Below are 18,264 nucleotides of genomic sequence, written 5' to 3' on the forward strand. Positions count from 1 at the left end.
TTGAACCTCAATCCTCAGATCTCAGCCTCCAGAGTACCTAGGATGATAGGCATGAGCCACTGGCACCTGGCCTAAAATTGTTTTCCAAAGCAGTTGCACCAGTGAATTCTGTAGTAAGTATAAACCTGCCCATTCTACTAAATTCCCACAAACTTTGGACATACTCCAGCAACAGCTCCTATTACACAGACTTGTATCATGTTAACCACCCTTACTTCATTATGCCACAATTTATCTTGATAATTTTAAACACAGACATATGAGTGAGTTCATACATTTATACAGTTACCAAAAATAATGTAGACAATCAAGCTTTTGCTAGCTTCCTCCTTCAAATACCTCAAATGCATACTTGGTTTTAAGTAGGAAAAGAAATGATTGTTGGAAGTACTTACTTATTCAGGACTCTTGCTATACCGAAGTCCCCAAGCTTTGCAACCATTCCATTTTTGCTAAGAAAAATGTTCTAAAATTGGAGGAGAGAAAATGTTAGATTACTTGAGATAGTTTGAGAAAGAAGGGGAAAAAAAGATTTTTTTTCGGTCTTAGTCCTCACTCTGAGGTGTTACCTGAGCTTTGATGTCCCTGTGTAATATTTTCCTGTCATGAATGTGCTTCAGTCCTAGGGAAATTTGCACGAACCAACCCAGAATCTATAGAGGAAACAGAAATAAGCTTGCTAGTCACCAAATGTCTTTATAAAAACATACAAAAAAGAAAGAAATGGTATGTGTTGTGTGTATTTGTCAGGATGAAGCTAATAGGTACACTTCATATTGTTTTTTTAATATAATTTAAATAAATTTTTAAAATATAATTTTATTGTTGTTATTAAGGTGTTATACAGAAGGGTTACAGTTTCATAAGTCGGGTAATGAGTACATTTCTTTTTGGATGATATCACTCCTTCCTTCACTTTCCTCCAGTTTCCCCCTCCTGTCCCTGTTCACAGATTGCATAGTTCATTTTCCACACAGTGTCTACTGAATACCAAGACTGCATTTGTTCACCCTTTCTCCTTCATTTCTGTGTCCCCACCCCCTAGCCTTTCTTCTAAGGACAAAAAGCAACAGCATTAACAAAAAAACTCAAAAGCAAAAACAAATGACATCTCCTCAATCATCACTACCACCATTACCAACAACAACAAAAACCCATGTTTCCTTCATCTTATAGATAGAAAAATAGAGGTACAGAAAAGCAATCTAAAATAGATATAAAAGAGGATTCACATGCAGAAAAAGACAGACTGAAACAAGGAATAGAGGAGGGCATTTATGACTTCTTTTTCTTGTTCCACTATTGGGGCTTGAACTCAGGGCTTAGGCTCTGTCCTTTATTTTTTTCTGCTCAAGGCCAGTGCTCTACCACTTGAGCCACAGCTCTACATCCTGCTTTTTGGTGGTTAACTGGAAATAAGGGTATCAAGGACTTTTGCTGCCTGAAGTGGCTTCAAGCCATTATCCTCAGATCTTAGCCTCCTGAGTAGCTGGAATTACAAGCACAGGCACCAATGCCCTGCTTAATTTTCTTTATTCTTATTTAACATGAGGTTGCAAACATTCTGCTTGCCTACTATTCTTTCAGCCCCTCATAACACTGGTGCCTTTAGATTTTCCTTCTCAAGGGATGGAGAATGCCAAGGACAGGAAAAGAAAAGAGAAAGAAGTTATTATTTAAACCAACAAATATTTAATGTTGGGATGGGGGATATAAGTCAATGACAGCACTTGCCTAGCAAGTACAAGGCCTTGAATTCTATTCCTGCACAGAAAAATTTCAAAAGTTCATTTTGCTAGGGAATACCAACTTTATTTCTTTGTCATGATCTTATCTTATTTAACTATAAGCTTCTTTATTAAAATATGTTCTATCTTATGGAGATTTACTTAAACTACTCTAACATGCACGGTTCTTTGTCTGACAAACTATACAGAAAGAGGAAAATAATGGAAGAAACAGGCTATATTCCAGACATTAAGATTCAGTTGTCATTGTACTTCTTTCTCAACAAAAGAAAATAGAATTCAAAAATTTTTCATAAAAAGCATTTTTAATAAAATGTGGTAAAATAATAACTAGACAAGAGAAAGGAAGGTTTCTATAAATATGAGTAGAGTTTAATATAGAATGTAAATGAGCATAGAAAAAAATGCTTGATTAAATTCACAGAGGTTAGAGACAGTGGTTCTTTAATCATTCATACAATCAAAATATGCAGCTTTAACCCCAGAAGGAAATTATACAGATATAATGCCCTTAAATGCAAAATAGAACAAAAATATATATGGCCTAAAAGAAAGAGGGTGGGTCTTTCCTGTGTGCTGCTTGGGGCAATCGGCTTACCCATCAATCACGAAGGTTCTAATTGGATTCCTCTCCACTTACACATACCTGTGTCCTTTACTGTACAACTCCCAAGAGGGCTCCAAAGAAGGATTGGAGTATGGAAGAAAAAATGTTTGTGCAGAGAGAGAAAGAAAAAAAGGGAAATGGAGATAATTATCCCCTCTCCATCCTCTCCCCCACCCCCACCCAGCTTTTGTTTTGTTTTTGCAGTGCTAGGGATTGAATTAGAGCCCTTTACGTGTTTAGAAAACACTCTGCCTGTTTTCACTGTACTTGATGTTGGTATAATTCGGGGAGGAGGACCCATTGTAGCAATGAAAGGTGCAAGATGCTATGTCGAAAAACAACTTTGGCTGGGGGACGGGAGGCGGGGCGGGGGGGGGGGGGTTGATGGGAGGGTAGGGATGGTAAGGGGAAACAAAGATTACCTTGCTCATGTAATTATTACCCCTCTGTATGGTATTTTCATCATAAAAAATCTTATTTATAATTAAAAAAAGAATAATATGGACAAAAATGGTTTAGTAAAAGTCATAAAACAATCCTGTATATTTCAAAGGAACAGGAAAATAGAATAAAACTCTGGACCATAAAAGCAAAAAAAAAAAGAAAAGAAAACACTCTGCCACCAAGCTACATTCCCAGCTCCTTTCTCCCTCTTAATAACCAATGAAAACTGGGGTTTGGGAAGTAGCCTAATAGGAACACACTTGCCTAACATGCTTAGAGCCTAAGCATTACAAAAGGTTGAAAAAAATAAATAATAAGAAATAGGAGGAAGAGAAAAGGAAGAGGAGAACGAAGAAAAGGAGAAAACACAATGCAACTGCTGAGTGTATTGGCACACACCTATAATCCCAGCACTCAAGAGGATGATGAAGGAAGGTCAAGAATTCAAGGCCAGTCTGGAGTACAGGGTGAGATCAGTCTTACCCTGTACCCATGACATTTAACCAGCAGTGCTAAAAGAAGAATCTATCCTCCTTAGCAAAGAAAGAAAAGAAAAGAGGAAAAAGAAAGAAAGAAAGAAAGAAAGAAAGAAAGAAAGAAAGAAAGAAAGAAAGAAAGAAAGAAAGAAAGAAAGAGAAAGGAAGGAAGGAAGGAAGGAGAAAGAAAGAAGAAGAAAGAGGAAGAAAGAAAGAAAGAAGAAAGGAAGAAAGGAAGAAAGAAAGAAAAAATGATTGATTTTTTTTTATTGTCAGTACTGGAGCTTGAACTAAGGGCCTGGGCACTGTCCCTTTGCTTTTTTTGCTTAAGGTTAGCACTCTACCACTTGAGCCACAGCACTACTTCAAGGCCTTTTTGTTGGCTAATTAGAGATGAGAGTCTCATAGACTTTTCTGTCTGAACTGGCTTCCAAGCCCAATTCTCACATCTCAGCCTCCTGAGTAGCTATAAATATAGCTGTGAACCACTGGCCCCAGAAGGAAGCTATTTTTAAACACAGTATAATGGCAAAACAAAAAAGAGTGAAGCTTTAAATTTGTCACATTTAAAATGGCCAAAGCTAGCTGGGTGCCTATGGCTCATGCCTGGGGGTATGGCTTTGAACCATCTCAGTGAGACTCTCAGTGAGACTGCTATCCCCACTACACTACAAAAAAGCTGTATAGAGCTGTGGCTCAAGTGGTAGAGTGCTAGCCTTGAGCACAAAAAGCTCAGGGACAGAGCCCAGGTCCTGAGTTCAAGCCCCAGAACCAGCACACACACACACACACACACACACACACACACACACACACACACACACACACACACACACACACACACACACACACACACACACACACACACAATTACCAAGGTTGGCTAGGTGCCAGTAGCTCAAACTATAATCCTAGTTACCCAGAGGCTGAGACCCAAGCATCATGGTTCAAAGTCAGCCCAGGTAGGAAGTCCATGATATTCTCCAATAAACTACCAAAAAAAAAAAATCCAAATATGAAGCTGTAGTTCAAATGGTAAGAGTGCTAGTCTTTAGCAAAATAAGCTCAGAGATAGCTCCCAGGCCTTGAGTTCAAGCCCCAGGATCAGCATTAAGTAAATAAATAAAATGGTGAAGGCACATCCACATTTACATCTTTTTCCCTAGATCTAAGCATCAATGTTAGATGCATCTAATAGTTTATCTTTTCTCAAGAAAACAGCCTCAAAGACAGTTTCTACTTTAGCCCAATTACAAATATATTTCAGACTAAAAAATTCTGGTCCAGTATTTTATGGCTTGAATTTCTCTACCAAAATCATGCTTCATATAAATAGTCTCCTGCATATGATATAAAAATTAATACTCAAATTATAGTGTTTTACCTGCTCTTCACTAAACAACACTCCACGCTGTCTGTGAATCCTTCTCATGAGATCTCCCCCATCGCAGTATTCCATCACAATGAACAGCCTACTGTGCTCTGGGAGAAAGAAAAGGCATCATTTGGTGCTAAAGGGATTCAGATGTGTATCAGTCACATGCCTCTCAAATTCTAGAAGGTAGGGAATATAACAGAAATATGCAATGTGGGACAGTTCAAAACACTAGGGTGATGGACTGGGTTTTAATTTTAGTTCACTATTTACTTTTTGTTGGTTTGTCTTGAACCTTCTTTTTTTATTGTAAAAATACTGTAAAGAGGGGTTACAGCCGGGCGCTGGTGGCTCACGCCTGTAATCCTAGCTACTCAGGAGGCTGAGATCTGAGGATCGCGGTTCAAAGCCAGCCCGGGCAGGAGAGACCGTGAGACTCCTATCTCCAATAAACCACCAGAAAACCGGAAGTGGCGCTGTAGCTCAAATGGTAGAGTGCTTGCCTTGAGCTGAAGAGCTGAGGGACAGCGCCCAGGCCCAGAGTTCAAGCCCCATGGCCGACAAAAAAAAAAAAAAGAGGGGTTACAGTTACATGAATAATGAGTACATTTCCTTTCAAGCATTGTTACCCCTCCTTTTTGTCCTATACTTTTGATCCTTCTATCTCAATCTCTTTTTGCATGTTGGGGATTACAAGCATGCATCTTCACATCCAGCTGCCACTTACATCTCTTTTTTTTCTCTCTCTCTTTTCTTTCTTCCCTTCCTCCCTCCTCCATTCCCTCCTTCCCTCTCTCCCTCCCTCTCTCCCTCCCTCCCTCCCTCCCTCCCTCCTTCCTTTCTTTCTTCCTTCCTTCTTTCCTTCCTTTAAAATAACCAAGGATAAAAGAGCTGGAGATGTGGCTCAAAGTGTTAGAGCATCTACCCAGCAAGTGTGAGGCCCTATGGTCAATCTTCAATACTGTTAAAAATTAAAATGATTTTTTAAAATGTTAAGGATATACAAAGCAACAAAGAAATATCTTATAAATATGTTAGAAACAACAGCAAGAAAAAAAAACCATTTGAGTCCTTATCTTGGGGTTCATTTCACCTAACATCAACTTACCTGACCTTTTCTGCTTGTCTCAGTCATATACTAGTTATTGCAAATAAGGGAAACCATATCACCTATGTTTCTTTGGGCCTGGCTTACTTCACTTAATATAATTTTTTCCAAGTCTTTCCATTTCCTAACAAATTGGGCAATGTCATTCTTTCTGATGGAGGCATAGAATTCCATCGTGTATCTATACCACATTTTCTTGATCCATTCATCTACTGAGGGGCATCTGGGTTGGTTTTATATCTTAGCTATGGTAAATAATGCTGCAATAAACATAGTTGTGCTGGTATCTTTAGTATGGTCTTGTTTGTGATCACTTGGGTAAATGCCCAAAAGTGGGATTGCTGGGTCATAGGGGAGCTCTATATGGAGTCTTTTGAGGAACCTCCATACTACTCCCCATGGTATAACCCCTGTTTCCACTGTATTTGATGTTGGTGTAACTTGTGGAGGGGAGGGGAAAAAACAAATTGTTTAAATAGGGATACAGGTGGACCCATTGCAACAATGAGATGTATAAGACGTTATGTGGAAAACCAAACTTTACAACTTTCATGTGGGGGATTGGGGGGTGGAGGGGGCAGGGGGGACGGGAGATGGGAAGGGATGGGAAGGGAAAACAAAGGAGGAGGCAAAAGTGCTTAATAAGAAATGTACTCATTACCTTGCTCATGTTATTGTAACCCCTCTGTATGGTATTTTCACAATTAAAAAAAAAGAAAAAAAGTTAAGTTTTAATATAGTCCTAAGGAAGGTACAATCCACTGAGGAGACCCTCAGGTACTATAGGAAGTTCACTATGCTCTAGAGTGGTAAGAACAGGAAGGGTAAGTGAAGTCAGACCTGAGATCCAGAAGGGTTTGGGAGAGACACTTCCTGATATCCATAAGATCTAGAGATCGGATATTTTCAGGAATGCATTGCTGGTGCTATGTTCTTGTAGTTCAGCCATGCAATGCGGTGATAACAATTTCAAAGCCACAGGTAACCTAATAAGGGAACTCTCCACTACTAGTCATTTACCTGGCCTTACAGTGCTCCTTCCCTCCCCTTTCCTTCCCTCTTCTCCCCTCTTCTTCTTCCTTTCCCCTTTCCTCTTCCCTCCTCCTCTCCTTGTATCTTACTTTTCTTTTTTTCTTTTTTTTTCTTTTTTTGGGGTCTGGTTGTGGGGCCTGAACTCCGGGCCTGGGCGCTATCCCTCAGCTCTTCAGCTCAAGGCTAGCACTCTACCACTTGAGCCACAGCACCACTTCCGGCTTTTTTCTTTTTGCTTATGTGGTGCTAAGGAATGGAACCCAGGGCCTCATGCATGCAAGGCAAGCGCTCTACCAGTGAGCCACCTTCCCAGCCCTTTATATTTCATTTTGTAATACTGGTGATTGAACTCAGGGCTTATGCTTGCTAGGCAAGTTCTCTACCATTCAATCCACAGCCTCAGTAATTTTGCTTTTATTTTGATTGTCAGATAGGGTCTTTCACTTTTGCTCAGACTTCCTTGGATCAAGATTCTCCTGCCTCCAACTTTCCATCAGCCACAGGCACGATACCCAGATTGTTTTTTTTTTATAACAGGTTCTCACTCACTTTTTGTTCAAGCTGACCAGGAACTATGATCCTCCTGTTTCTGTCTCCTGAGTAACTGCTTAGAATGGTTTTTGGTGGAAGAAATGAAGTGAATCTGGATCAATCACCACTGAGCCATCTCAAAGAAACTATTCTAATATTAGCCAGCATTACCTGGCTCTAAAATAAGCATTTTTCCATTAGTCATTGCTAATTTCATACTTACTACAATTAGAATTATCTTAAAAAATCATTTGTGCTGTCAAAATTTCCATCTGTTTAAAGTAAGCACTGTAGGAGGGAGTGAAAGGCATGAAAAATAATTCTTGTCCTCAAAGTATTTCCAATCTCAGTGAGGGAAATGAAGAATACTCATGGACACAATAGTATATTCTAAGCGTCACATAAATGAGAGGGTAGTAAGAGTTTAGGCATACTCAAAGATGGGATAACGGTTATCACATTAAGTATTCACTCTTAAAGAACGTATAATATCTGAAAATGCACAAGGGAAGAAGGGATAACTCTAGAAAAGGAAGTTAGACTAGTAGCTTCTGGACTTATAAAGCTTATGGGTCAACTTAGGTTTGATAAAATGCATTAGCTTCCATTATTATCATCCTTGTATAAAATTAAGGCATTTGAGGAATAAAAAAAAATCTGCTACTATTGCTCTCTAGTTCATTGTACACTACTCCACATTGACTTCAATTAGGGTTCTATGGAGGATCTGAAATCCCACTTTACATAATAGCTTGTTTCTGTTTTATGAATGCTGGCAAAAGAAATGAGATTCCTGGGTCCAGGGCAAAAGAGATTACTCCCCTTGACAAAAGAGAAGCCAGAGCTTCAAGTTAACACCTGTCTTTTGTGTCCCTGAAATCCCAGGGAGGCCACAACAGATGAACTCACATGGAACTGGCCCATGGAATGAGCCAAACCCTGAGCTGGGGGAAACAATCACCTTTTTAATGAGCAGTAGACATGCCTGCTTTTTTGTCTTTGAGGGGATGTCAGCTCATCTTTCAAAGTCCATCACTGTAACTATTTCTGAGAAATTGCCCAAGGAGACAATAGTCAAAGGCTTAGCATCCCCAACAAAAAATAAATAGATGCTCGATGTCCATACTAAATCTTCTGTCCCTATAGCCCTCTTGGATGGTCCATTAACACATCAGGCTTTCTCTTAGCTTATGCCTTCACAGTGGTTGTTCCGTAGCCTAGAAAATTGTTTGCAAGACATCAGCAGGAACCTCTTCCTCTTTCCTTCAACTCTTTGCTACACCTCCATCATAAAACATATCCTGGCCACCCTATTAAAAATTGCACCCCAAGTCTGCCTCACTACACTTCTTTTCTTTGAGCTTAAACTTCAATTACATGTGGCGTGTGCACATGTGCAAATATACATTTGTACCCAACTGAACTCAGGGCCTCACACTCTCACATAGCTTTTTTTGTTCATGGCTGGCACTCTACCACTAGAGCAATACTTCCAGTCCAGCTGTTTTACTGGTTAATTGGAAACAGAGTCTCTCAGACTTCTGCCTGGGCTGGCTTTGCATCTCAATCATCAAATCTCAGCTTTCTGAGTAGCTAGGATTATAGGCATGAACCACTTGTGCCTGCATCACTTACTTGCTTCAACATACTAAAATAATGTGCTTATTAATGTATGCTGTTTATATTTCTTTTCCATCCCTATCCATTCTCCTCCACTCAAGACTGTAAACTCCACAGATGGAAAAGGAAGATTTCTAACACATGTGTAACTTTCTCCACAAAAATGCTAGGATATCACTCTTCCTGATATTCATATTGAGTCAGAAAAAGAAAAGAAAAAAAGATGTGGGCAGGTAGCTAGAGTAGAGGTCCCTGATGTGACATAGTGTCTTACTCATTAGGTGGCATAAGTCTCTCTGGCCGATAAGGAAGACACATCTGCCCACAAGCTTTAGTCAGCATGGGCTCAATGGCATGACCAGCTCCCTGATTGGTAAAGACCTTGCACAAAGGCTTGTGGGGGGAGGAAATGGGGCCCGGAGAGTCTCTTGGGATCCTTCACTGCTGTGGAAGCTTTCCTTTCTATAAAAGTAAGCTTCGACGTTCAATACTTGGCTCTCACCTTTCATTGCCAATGAATTTCATTTTTCAAACTCCTGAAGACAAAAGACCTCAAACTATGTTTGACCTGAATTTATGTCACTGTATTACATAGGAAAGGGATTTTGCTGATGTCATTAAAGTTACTAATCAGCTGATTTGGGATAAGCCAAAAAGATTCTCTAGGTAGGCCTAACCCAATCAATCACATGAGACATTTAAATCTGGGACAAGAGGTTAGCGACAGAGGAAGTAAAATATTCCCGATTCTAGTAAGGGAGCCATATGACAGGCCCAGAAATTCACTTTTCTGGACAGAGACCCTTACTAGTTAACAGTTAGCAAGAAAGTGAGGACCTAAATCCTATAATTTCAAGTGAAAGAATTCTGTCATCAATGTAAGTAAGCTGGGAAGAAGACTGTACCATAGCAATTAAGATAGCCTGGTTTCGAGGCCATACTAAAGCTACTAGTACACCTGTTTATCGTAGCATTATTCACCATAGCTAAGATATGGAACCAACCCAGATGCCCCTCAGTAGATGAATGGATCAAGAAAATGTGACACACACACACACACACACACACACACACACACACACACACACACACACACAATGGAATTCTTTGCTTCCATCAGAAAGAATGACACCGCCCCATTTGTTCGGAAATGGACAGACTTGGGGAAAAAAATCATATTAAGTGAAATAAGCCAGACCCAAAGAAATATAGGTTCCATGGTTTCCCTTATTTGCAATAATTAGTATATGTCTAGGATAATCTTATCCGATGACCAGAAAAGCTCAAAAGCTATGTACATATGACCATATAAGATGATGTTAAGTGAAATAAACCACAAGATATGGACACATGAGTTTTTTCTTTGTTGATTTTGTAATATACTATGTTATTTTTTCTTTGTTTCTTTTGTATGTTCTTCCTCCTATGGTATATCCCTGTTGTCACCGTATTTGATTTAGGTACCTCGTATCTTGTATATACATTTATCTAATTTGGGGAGGGGAAGGGGAATAACAATATGCTGAAACAAGGACACAAGATGATCTATTGCAACAATGATACTCACAAGACACTATGTTGGAAATGAACCTTACAACTTTGGGGGAGAGTAGGGGAGGTGGAGGAGGGAAGGAATAGTGGGAGAAAAACAAAGGAGGGGGTAACAATGCCCAACAAAAAATATACTCATTACTGATGTAACTGTAACCTCTCTGTACAGCATCTTTACAAGAAAATAGAATTTAAAAAAAGATAAAAAAGATAGCCAGGTTTCAACTACGAGAGACAGCAGAGAAGTCAGCTAAGCTGATGCCGGACTGTAGACTGATGGTCTATAGAAATTAGGAGATCAAACTGGGAAATTGTACAGGGATTGTTTCTGGTTTTGAACAGAACTCCAAAATCTAGAATATACTTAGTACATAAGAGATAGTTAATAAATATTTATTGATGGAATTGAAATGGAATTCACTTAGCCTTAAGGAAATATCACTATATCCTCCTTTTTTCCTATGTTGCTTCAATCTCATTTTTTTTTAAAAAAAACCCTCATATTTTCATAACCATACATCAGAGCTATGGTTCTTGTGGTCAGAGATGGGCTGTTTCAGTCAACAAAGCTGTATTGTTCTCAGTCAGGTGCATCTAAGAGCATGATGCTTTTGGAAAAGCCTGTATATCAAGCACCAACAATCTGATAAGCAAACTCAAACTCACCACAATAGCTATTTTTCCTAAACTCAAGAGAGCTCTACGTAATAACAACAGCAAAGAATTGTCATTGAAAAGTTAAACTTGGGGCTAGGAAGGTGGCTCAGTTGTAGAGTGCTTGCCTCGCATGCATGAGGCCTTGGATTTGATCCTCAGAACCACAAGCAGAAAAAGTCGAAAGTGGTGCTGTGGTTCAAGTGGTAGAGTGTTAGCCCTGAGCTGAAGAGCTCAGGCCCAGAGTTCAGGTCCCATGACCAACAAAAAAAAAGAAAAGAAAAGAAAGAAAAGTTAAACTTACACCATTTTTACACTAAAAAAATGACTTTAGTTGTATAACAGGACTGAGTGTGCTCAAAAGTCCATCTTGCAGGGCATAATGACACACTTCAAGGTATTGAAGTAGCCCAGTCCTTCCACTCACTTAGGAAATAGAGCAGAGAGGTACCACCTACTGAGGATCACTTTGCTCTCTCCATTTCTTATGTGTGGGGTGCAAAGCATCATACCCAGGGCCTCTCATATAATAGATCAGTGTTCTTTCACTGAGCCGCAGCCTCAGCCCCCAAGGAAGACAAATGTCAAACAAATCTGTCATTATATATAAACTTATGTAAATATACATTTCTATATTTATTATCAATCATGTATAAATAGATGTTCCTAAGTAGGAAAGTGTTGAAGAAGTTAGTTTGAATTGTGAGTTCAGGAAAGGCTGGAGGATGAGTGAGATTTAGCTAGAAAATAATACCCCCCCAAAATAAATGAGGAAAGGAAAGTCTTTTGATGTTGTTAGGAATCAATGGGAGTGAAGGTCCACTGATAAGGCGCACTCTATTAAGTTAGTTGCCTTTTGACTTGTTCAAAAGTTGTGTCCCTGAAATCCCATGGAGGCCACAACAGATAAACTCACATGGAACTGGCCCATGAAGTGAGCCAAACCCTGAGCTGGGGGAAACAATCACCTTTTTAATGAGCAGTAGACATGCTTGCTTTCTGTCTTTGAGGGGATGTCAGCTCATCTTTCAAAGTCTATCACTGTAAATATTCCTGAGAAATGGCTCAAGGAGACAGTAGCGAAGGGCTTAGCATCCCTGCTCTGCTCACTGGCAGACCGAAATTTTGAATATATATACATATATATTTTGAATATATATATTTTTTGACTATATATATATTGAATATATATATATATATATGTATATTGGGTCCAGTTGTGGGCCCTGACCTCTGGGCCTGGGCGCTGTCCCTCAGCTCTTCAGCTCAAGGCTAGCACTCTACCACTTGAGCCACAGAGCCAGTTCTGGCTTTTTTTCTTTTTGCTTATGTGGTGCTGGGGAATCGAACCCAGGGCTCATGTATGCAAGGCAAGCGCTCTACCACTGAGCCACCTTCCCAGCCCCAATTTTGAATATTTTTTCCACTACTCTATTCCTAGTACCTAGGATTATGTCTGAGAAATCAGTCAATAAATATGCGAATGAGGAGTCTCTGCCTTTGCTTGCTTGTTCGCTGTCTCTGTCTCTCTTCATCTTCCCCCCTTTTCCCTTTAGGTGGATGGATGGATGGAGAATAGCTGCATTCAGATGTGCAGAGGAGGAGACTTACCCAAAGTTCTTCCCCTCTGTTTTGGCAGTTTGTTTTGTTGTGCATTGACTATTTGCTGTCCCTATATATAAGACGATTATTCAGTCCTACCTGTTGCTACCTGTAGAGTATCATGTAAAAAGAATATGTACCCCCTCCCATACACACACACCCTACTGAAGCAGAGAGTGTCCTGGGATGTTTTCCTCCTCTTTCACAAAACAGCATGCTCTGTATGTGGGTTGTTCCTTCTGCCTGAACTCCAGACTTCAGATCCCAGTCTGCTGATAGCCAGCATATAATGGGACTGGGAAATAGATATGCATTGTTGTAGATCACTGACACTTGGAAGTTACTACTACTTCAAATATAATACACTAATTATTGACTATTTGAGTGAAAATTAAGGAGAAGAGGAAGAACTTAATAGATAAAAGCTGTCCAGAAAAACTCACTAGATGTGACTCGCTCCTGTAATCCTAGTTGCTCAAAAGGCTGAGATCTAAGGATTTTAGTTCAAACCCAGCCTGGGCAGGAAAGTTCATGAGACTCTTTTTTTTTTTGGGTCCGGTCATGGGGCCTGAACTCTGGGCCTGGGTGCTGTCCTTCAGCTCTTCAGCTCAAGGCTAGCGCTCTATCACTTGAGCCACAGCGCCACTTCCGGCTTTTTTTCTTTTTGCTTATATGGTGCTGAGGAATCGAACCCAGGGCCTCAGGCATGCAAAGCAAACGCTCTACCACTGAGCCACCTTCCCAGCCCCTTCATGAGACTCTTAACTTCAATTAACCACCAAAAAGCTGGAATTGGAGCTGAGGCTTAAGGTGTAGAGCACTAACTTTGGGCAAAAAATGCTCAGAGAGAGCACCCATGCTTTAAGTTCAAACCCCAGGTCTGGAACAAAAACAAAACATAACAAAAAAGCTTGAAGATAAAGACATCATCTCAGATTATTATTAAAATAACTTGGGAAAATTGAGCACATTTACAAAAATTAATTTATATACAACTCTCATGAACTCTCATATTTATCAGTATGTCTGTACTCTATTGGAATACTTGGGCAATGTTGGAAAATCTAACCTTGAAATGAGCTGAAGAAGGTGACTATGTTGGGATGTTTCATCTTGGCCAGAAGACTCACTTCTTTTGTTGAAGCTTCTCTTTCTTGAGTGGGCATCTGAATTATATTAAGACATAGTGAAGTTTGGTAAAGATAACTTGCTTTCAGGACTCTACTACCTGTTCACTCCTGACTGAAATTTCCCAAGATATCACTGTGTTCAATGTCACCTCTAAAACTGATCTCTCACAGGCAGGAAATGACAACACTTTATGTAAGACATGAACATCCAAAGACTTTGGTATGGGGGTAGGGTGAGCACTGGAACCAATACCCCATAAAGACTTCAGGATGACTGTAGATCAACATTCTGTGACTTGGGCTGTATGTGTGTGTGTGTGAGTACATGCATACATGTGCCACTAGTTTTCTACCACTTGAGCCACAACACTCCTTACAGCTATTTGGTAGCTAATTGGTGATAAGAGTCTCAGACTTTCGATCTGTGGTCCTTAGATCTCCAATATTTTTTAAGTTTTTTTAAAATAAATCAAAAGCCAGATATTAACAAGAATTTGAACTTAACTTTTACCTTTGCAAAGTTGATCTCTTTTATGACACAGTCCATGCTGTTGGATTTCTCCTTAGCTAAGTATGCTTTTCCAAAGGCACCTTCCCCAATGACCTTAATCAGATCAAATTTGTTCATGATCTCCACAGGTTTCTGCAATAAGAATAATGAAATTTGACTGCATTCTTCACGATGGCCTCAAGTAAAAAAGTTGATGACAGATATGTAAGGGAACTCATTTGCAAGAACTTTCCTTCAGGCTTTCCAAGACAAGCAAATAATTTTCATGTGAACAAGCCAATATAGAAAAAGAGCTTGTTGGTGGGCTTGTTTGATCACTTTGATATACTTTAGCATTATGACCTTGGGAAAATCATTTAACCTTGACATTTTCCTAATTTCTAAAAATAGAAAAGTTGCTGTGTGGCAAATTTGTTCTGTGAAAGAAACATACACCTCTAATAAAAGGAAACTGCCTCAGGCCATCACAGTCCAGTAGGGAGTTACTGCCCCCTAGGGGGAGGCTTGGGAATTGACTCGGGGTTTATTAAGCACTTCAGGTCTCGGATACAAGCTCTGTCTACAATTATCCCGCTTCCCACAAGCTTGAGAAGTCTTTCTATATACTTATATGTGTGGAAGAATTCGTTCAGAATTATCGGCGGCTAGATCTATTTTACATCTAGATCCAAAGTATTTTGTCTACGAGTTTAGCCCTGAATTTTCTGGGAATGCCGCCACATGTAAAACAAACCTTGGCTGAATTTTGGAACTTTACCCAAAGTGGCTTACTGCTTTGAAAAAAATCGCATCTCTGCCCTGACCTCCCTTCGGGGTACCGGGGACCTAGGCGTCGGCCTGTATTTGCCCTCGATCAAGTTCGGTGTTTGCGCAGGCGCGGGCACCAGGCTACTCCACTAACTTCAGGTGTTGCAAAGTCAAGCGCTTGCAAAAGCATACTGTCAGTTGTCTTCCTTCTATTTCGGCTTTAGGCGAACTGAGGACGTGGTACAAGTTTTATGTCAGGGTTAAAGGGATAGGCGAGATAAAGGGTTCTGAGAGGGGTGAGTGCGGGCAACCCCGGCCGGGTAGCATCACGGGTAGAAGTCCCAGGCTCAGAACACATCCTCTCTTTGGACTACGGGGGAGGGGGCGGGGTGGAGACGGTAGGTTGGAAAGCAGAGGGAAGGAACTGAAGCCGGGGTCTGGGAGCTCAGCGGCCAGCGCGTTGCCATAGAGACCGACGCAGCCCGGGCGGCTGCGCACTCCCCGCGTGCGCCGCTGCTCCAGCGGGGACTGGGTCGGGTCTCGGCGCCCCCTGCGGCTCCGGGAGCTTGGGAAGTAGCTTGGAGAAGGACTAAGCGCACCCTGCCGCGGCCTACCTGCTCCGGCCGGCTGCTCGGGGAGAGCGTAGAGAGACTCCCGGAATGATCCAGATTCCCGGGAGGCGGAGTCTCCCGGAGGTCGGGGCGGAGCCGAGCATGGGAGCGGGGCGGGCGCTAGACAGGCTGGTTGGAGACGCGAGAGCAGGGGTCGGTGCTGTACAGCCATCACAGGCACTGTAATCTTTCTCATATTTGAAAGTTTTACTGATAATCCTCTCATATGCACTGTAAGAAGCAATAAATAGAAATGAGTATTTTTTATTCATAGTATCATAAGTTGTATTTTGTTCGGTTTGCCTTGAACACTGTGCCTGGCCACTGTCCCTGAGCTCCTTTTGCTGAAGGCCAACCCTTGAGCCACAATGCCATTTCTAGCTTTTTCTGTAATTTAGAGATAAGAGTCTCATGGACTTTCCTGCCTAGGTTGGCTTCAAACCACGATCCTCAGATCTCAGCTTCCTGAGTAGATAGGATAACAGGTGTGAAACACCAGTGTCCAGCATAAGCTATTTTTTCTGTATTGAAATATTAAAATTACTAATGGTGTATAATTAATCAAAATAAAAATATCACAGTATTAACATTTAGTAAATATAAAAGCAAAATTATTCCACACACTAGTGGTTCACACCTGTAATCCTAGCTACTCAGGAGGCTAAGGTCTAAGGATCATGGTTCAAAGCCAGTCCAGGCAGGAAACTCCATGACACTCTTATCTCCAATTAACTATCAAAAAGCTGAAAGTGGATTTGGCTCAGGTGGTAAAAGGCTAGCCTTAAGCTAAAAAGCTCAGAAACAGCACCCAGGTCCTGAGGTCAAGCATTTCAACCAAACATACACACAAATATAATTTCACTACTTAAGAGACCTGAGTGAGGTCCCCTTGCTTCTTTAGACCATTAGTTCTAGTAGCCATAAAAAAAAATGCTACCTTGTTGCTAAAATGGGCACAATTCCACATTTTCTTCTTCCATTTTCTCCTCCCCTTTCTTTCTTCTTCTTCCCTTTCTTCTCTTCCTTTCCTTTCTTTTCTTTTCCTTCTTTTTCTTTTTCCTTCCTTCGTTCCTTCCTTCGTTCCTTCCTTCGTTCCTTCGTTCCTTCCTTCCTTTCTTCCTACCTTCCTCGCTCCCTCCCTCCCTCCCTCCCTCCCTTTTTCTTTTTTCCTTTTTTTTTTGTGTGTGCCAGTCCTGGGGCTTGAACTCAGGGTCTGGACACTGTCCTTGAGAGCTTTTTTGCTCAAGGCTAATGCTCTACCACTTGAACCACAGCTCCATTTCTAGCTTTTGTGTGTGTGGGGGGGTGTGGGTGTGGGTGTGTAATTGGAGGTAAGAGTCTCATGGGCTTTCCTGCCCTGGCTGGCCTTGAACTGTGACCTCCAGAACAGCTAGGATTACAGATGTGAGCCACCAGTGTCTGACCTCCTTTTGGTTTTGAGATAGACAGAGTCTTACTATTTCTCTCAAGTTTGCCTCATACTTTCTATTTAGCTCCCGCCTCAGCCTCCTGACTTCTGTGAGTGCAGGTATGAACCATCACACTTTACTTCACTTTCTGTTTTTAAAAGCCACAAGTGCTGACAAATTTTATCCAACTAATAGGAATGAAAGCTTTAAAAAAAAGCACCTGTCACATTTTGTCTACTTGTATGTTTAGAATCATATAGCAATCACATAGTAATCTCCATCAGCAGATAGTTCCATTAGTCTCCTGAAATCCTGTTAAAAGTAAAACACCTTGTAGTCATGAATTTTTGGGGAGGGATTCTATGAATTGAACTCAGGGCCTCTTGATTTTTAAGACTCATCTGCTCAATAACTATATATGCATAATTTCATGTTCCCTTTGCTTGATGGTTAGAAATGCTTACACACTGGGGCAATGTTTGGATTCTAGAAAACTAGAGGTATAGAAATTTTGTATATATGGAAGTTGAATATCCAGAAACATTTAAAACTTCCATACCTTCCTTAAAATGAAGAATCTTTTTTTTAATTGTGAAAATACTGTACAGAGGGGTTACAATTACATGGGCCAGATAATGAGTACATTTCTTATCAAGCATTGTAGCCTCCTCCTTTGTTTCCCCTTCCCCTCCCATCCTCCCCCCCCCCAACATGAAGAATCTTCAAGGACATAATGAGCTAATGTTCAAAGTAATTTTGGAAAATGGCATTTAAATGGCAACAGTGAAGTAGACAATAGGAATGCTAATAAATTCTGTATCATAGTTGATCATTTTGTGTGTGTGTGTGTGTGTGTGTATATATATATATATACTGGGGTTTGCTTGGGTATGCTCTTGCTTAAACTTTTTTGTTCAAGACTGGCACTCTGCCACTTGAACCATACCTCCACTCCCAGCTTTTTGCTGTTTAATTGGAGATAACTATCTTAGTTTATTTGCCAGGGCTGGATTTGAACCTGATCCTCAGATTATCAGCCTCTGAGTAGCTAAGATTACAGGCATGAGCCATTTGCATCCAGCCTATTAGTAAATTTAGAGATTTGAGT

The 18,264-nt window shown here is 40.6% G+C and overlaps 1 protein-coding gene across 9 annotated transcripts in view; it reads right to left on the reverse strand.

Moving 5' to 3' along the window:
- Window positions 1-15,805, reverse strand: part of LOC138805022 (serine/threonine-protein kinase Nek5-like) — a 49,355-nt gene extending 33,550 nt beyond the window's left edge. For 3 of the 9 annotated variants that reach the window (XM_069989586.1, XM_069989580.1, XM_069989587.1), the window contains exons 1-6: window positions 15,291-15,506; window positions 14,390-14,521; window positions 13,818-13,914; window positions 4,660-4,757; window positions 570-653; window positions 396-466 (exon numbers count right to left, since the gene is read on the reverse strand). In XM_069989586.1, the coding sequence (XP_069845687.1) occupies window positions 396-466; window positions 570-653; window positions 4,660-4,757; window positions 13,818-13,914; window positions 14,390-14,521; window positions 15,291-15,326 (518 nt within the window). In that variant the 5' untranslated portion in view covers window positions 15,327-15,506. The other 6 variants (XM_069989581.1, XM_069989583.1, XM_069989584.1 and 3 more) reach the window with 6 other exon arrangements.
- Window positions 15,806-18,264: the final 2,459 nt, after the last annotated feature.

This window comes from Dipodomys merriami, unplaced genomic scaffold, assembly GCF_024711535.1.
Source record: "Dipodomys merriami isolate MVZ:Mamm:240054 unplaced genomic scaffold, mDipMer1.0.p SCAF_380, whole genome shotgun sequence".
Taxonomy (NCBI): Eukaryota; Metazoa; Chordata; class Mammalia; order Rodentia; family Heteromyidae; genus Dipodomys; species Dipodomys merriami.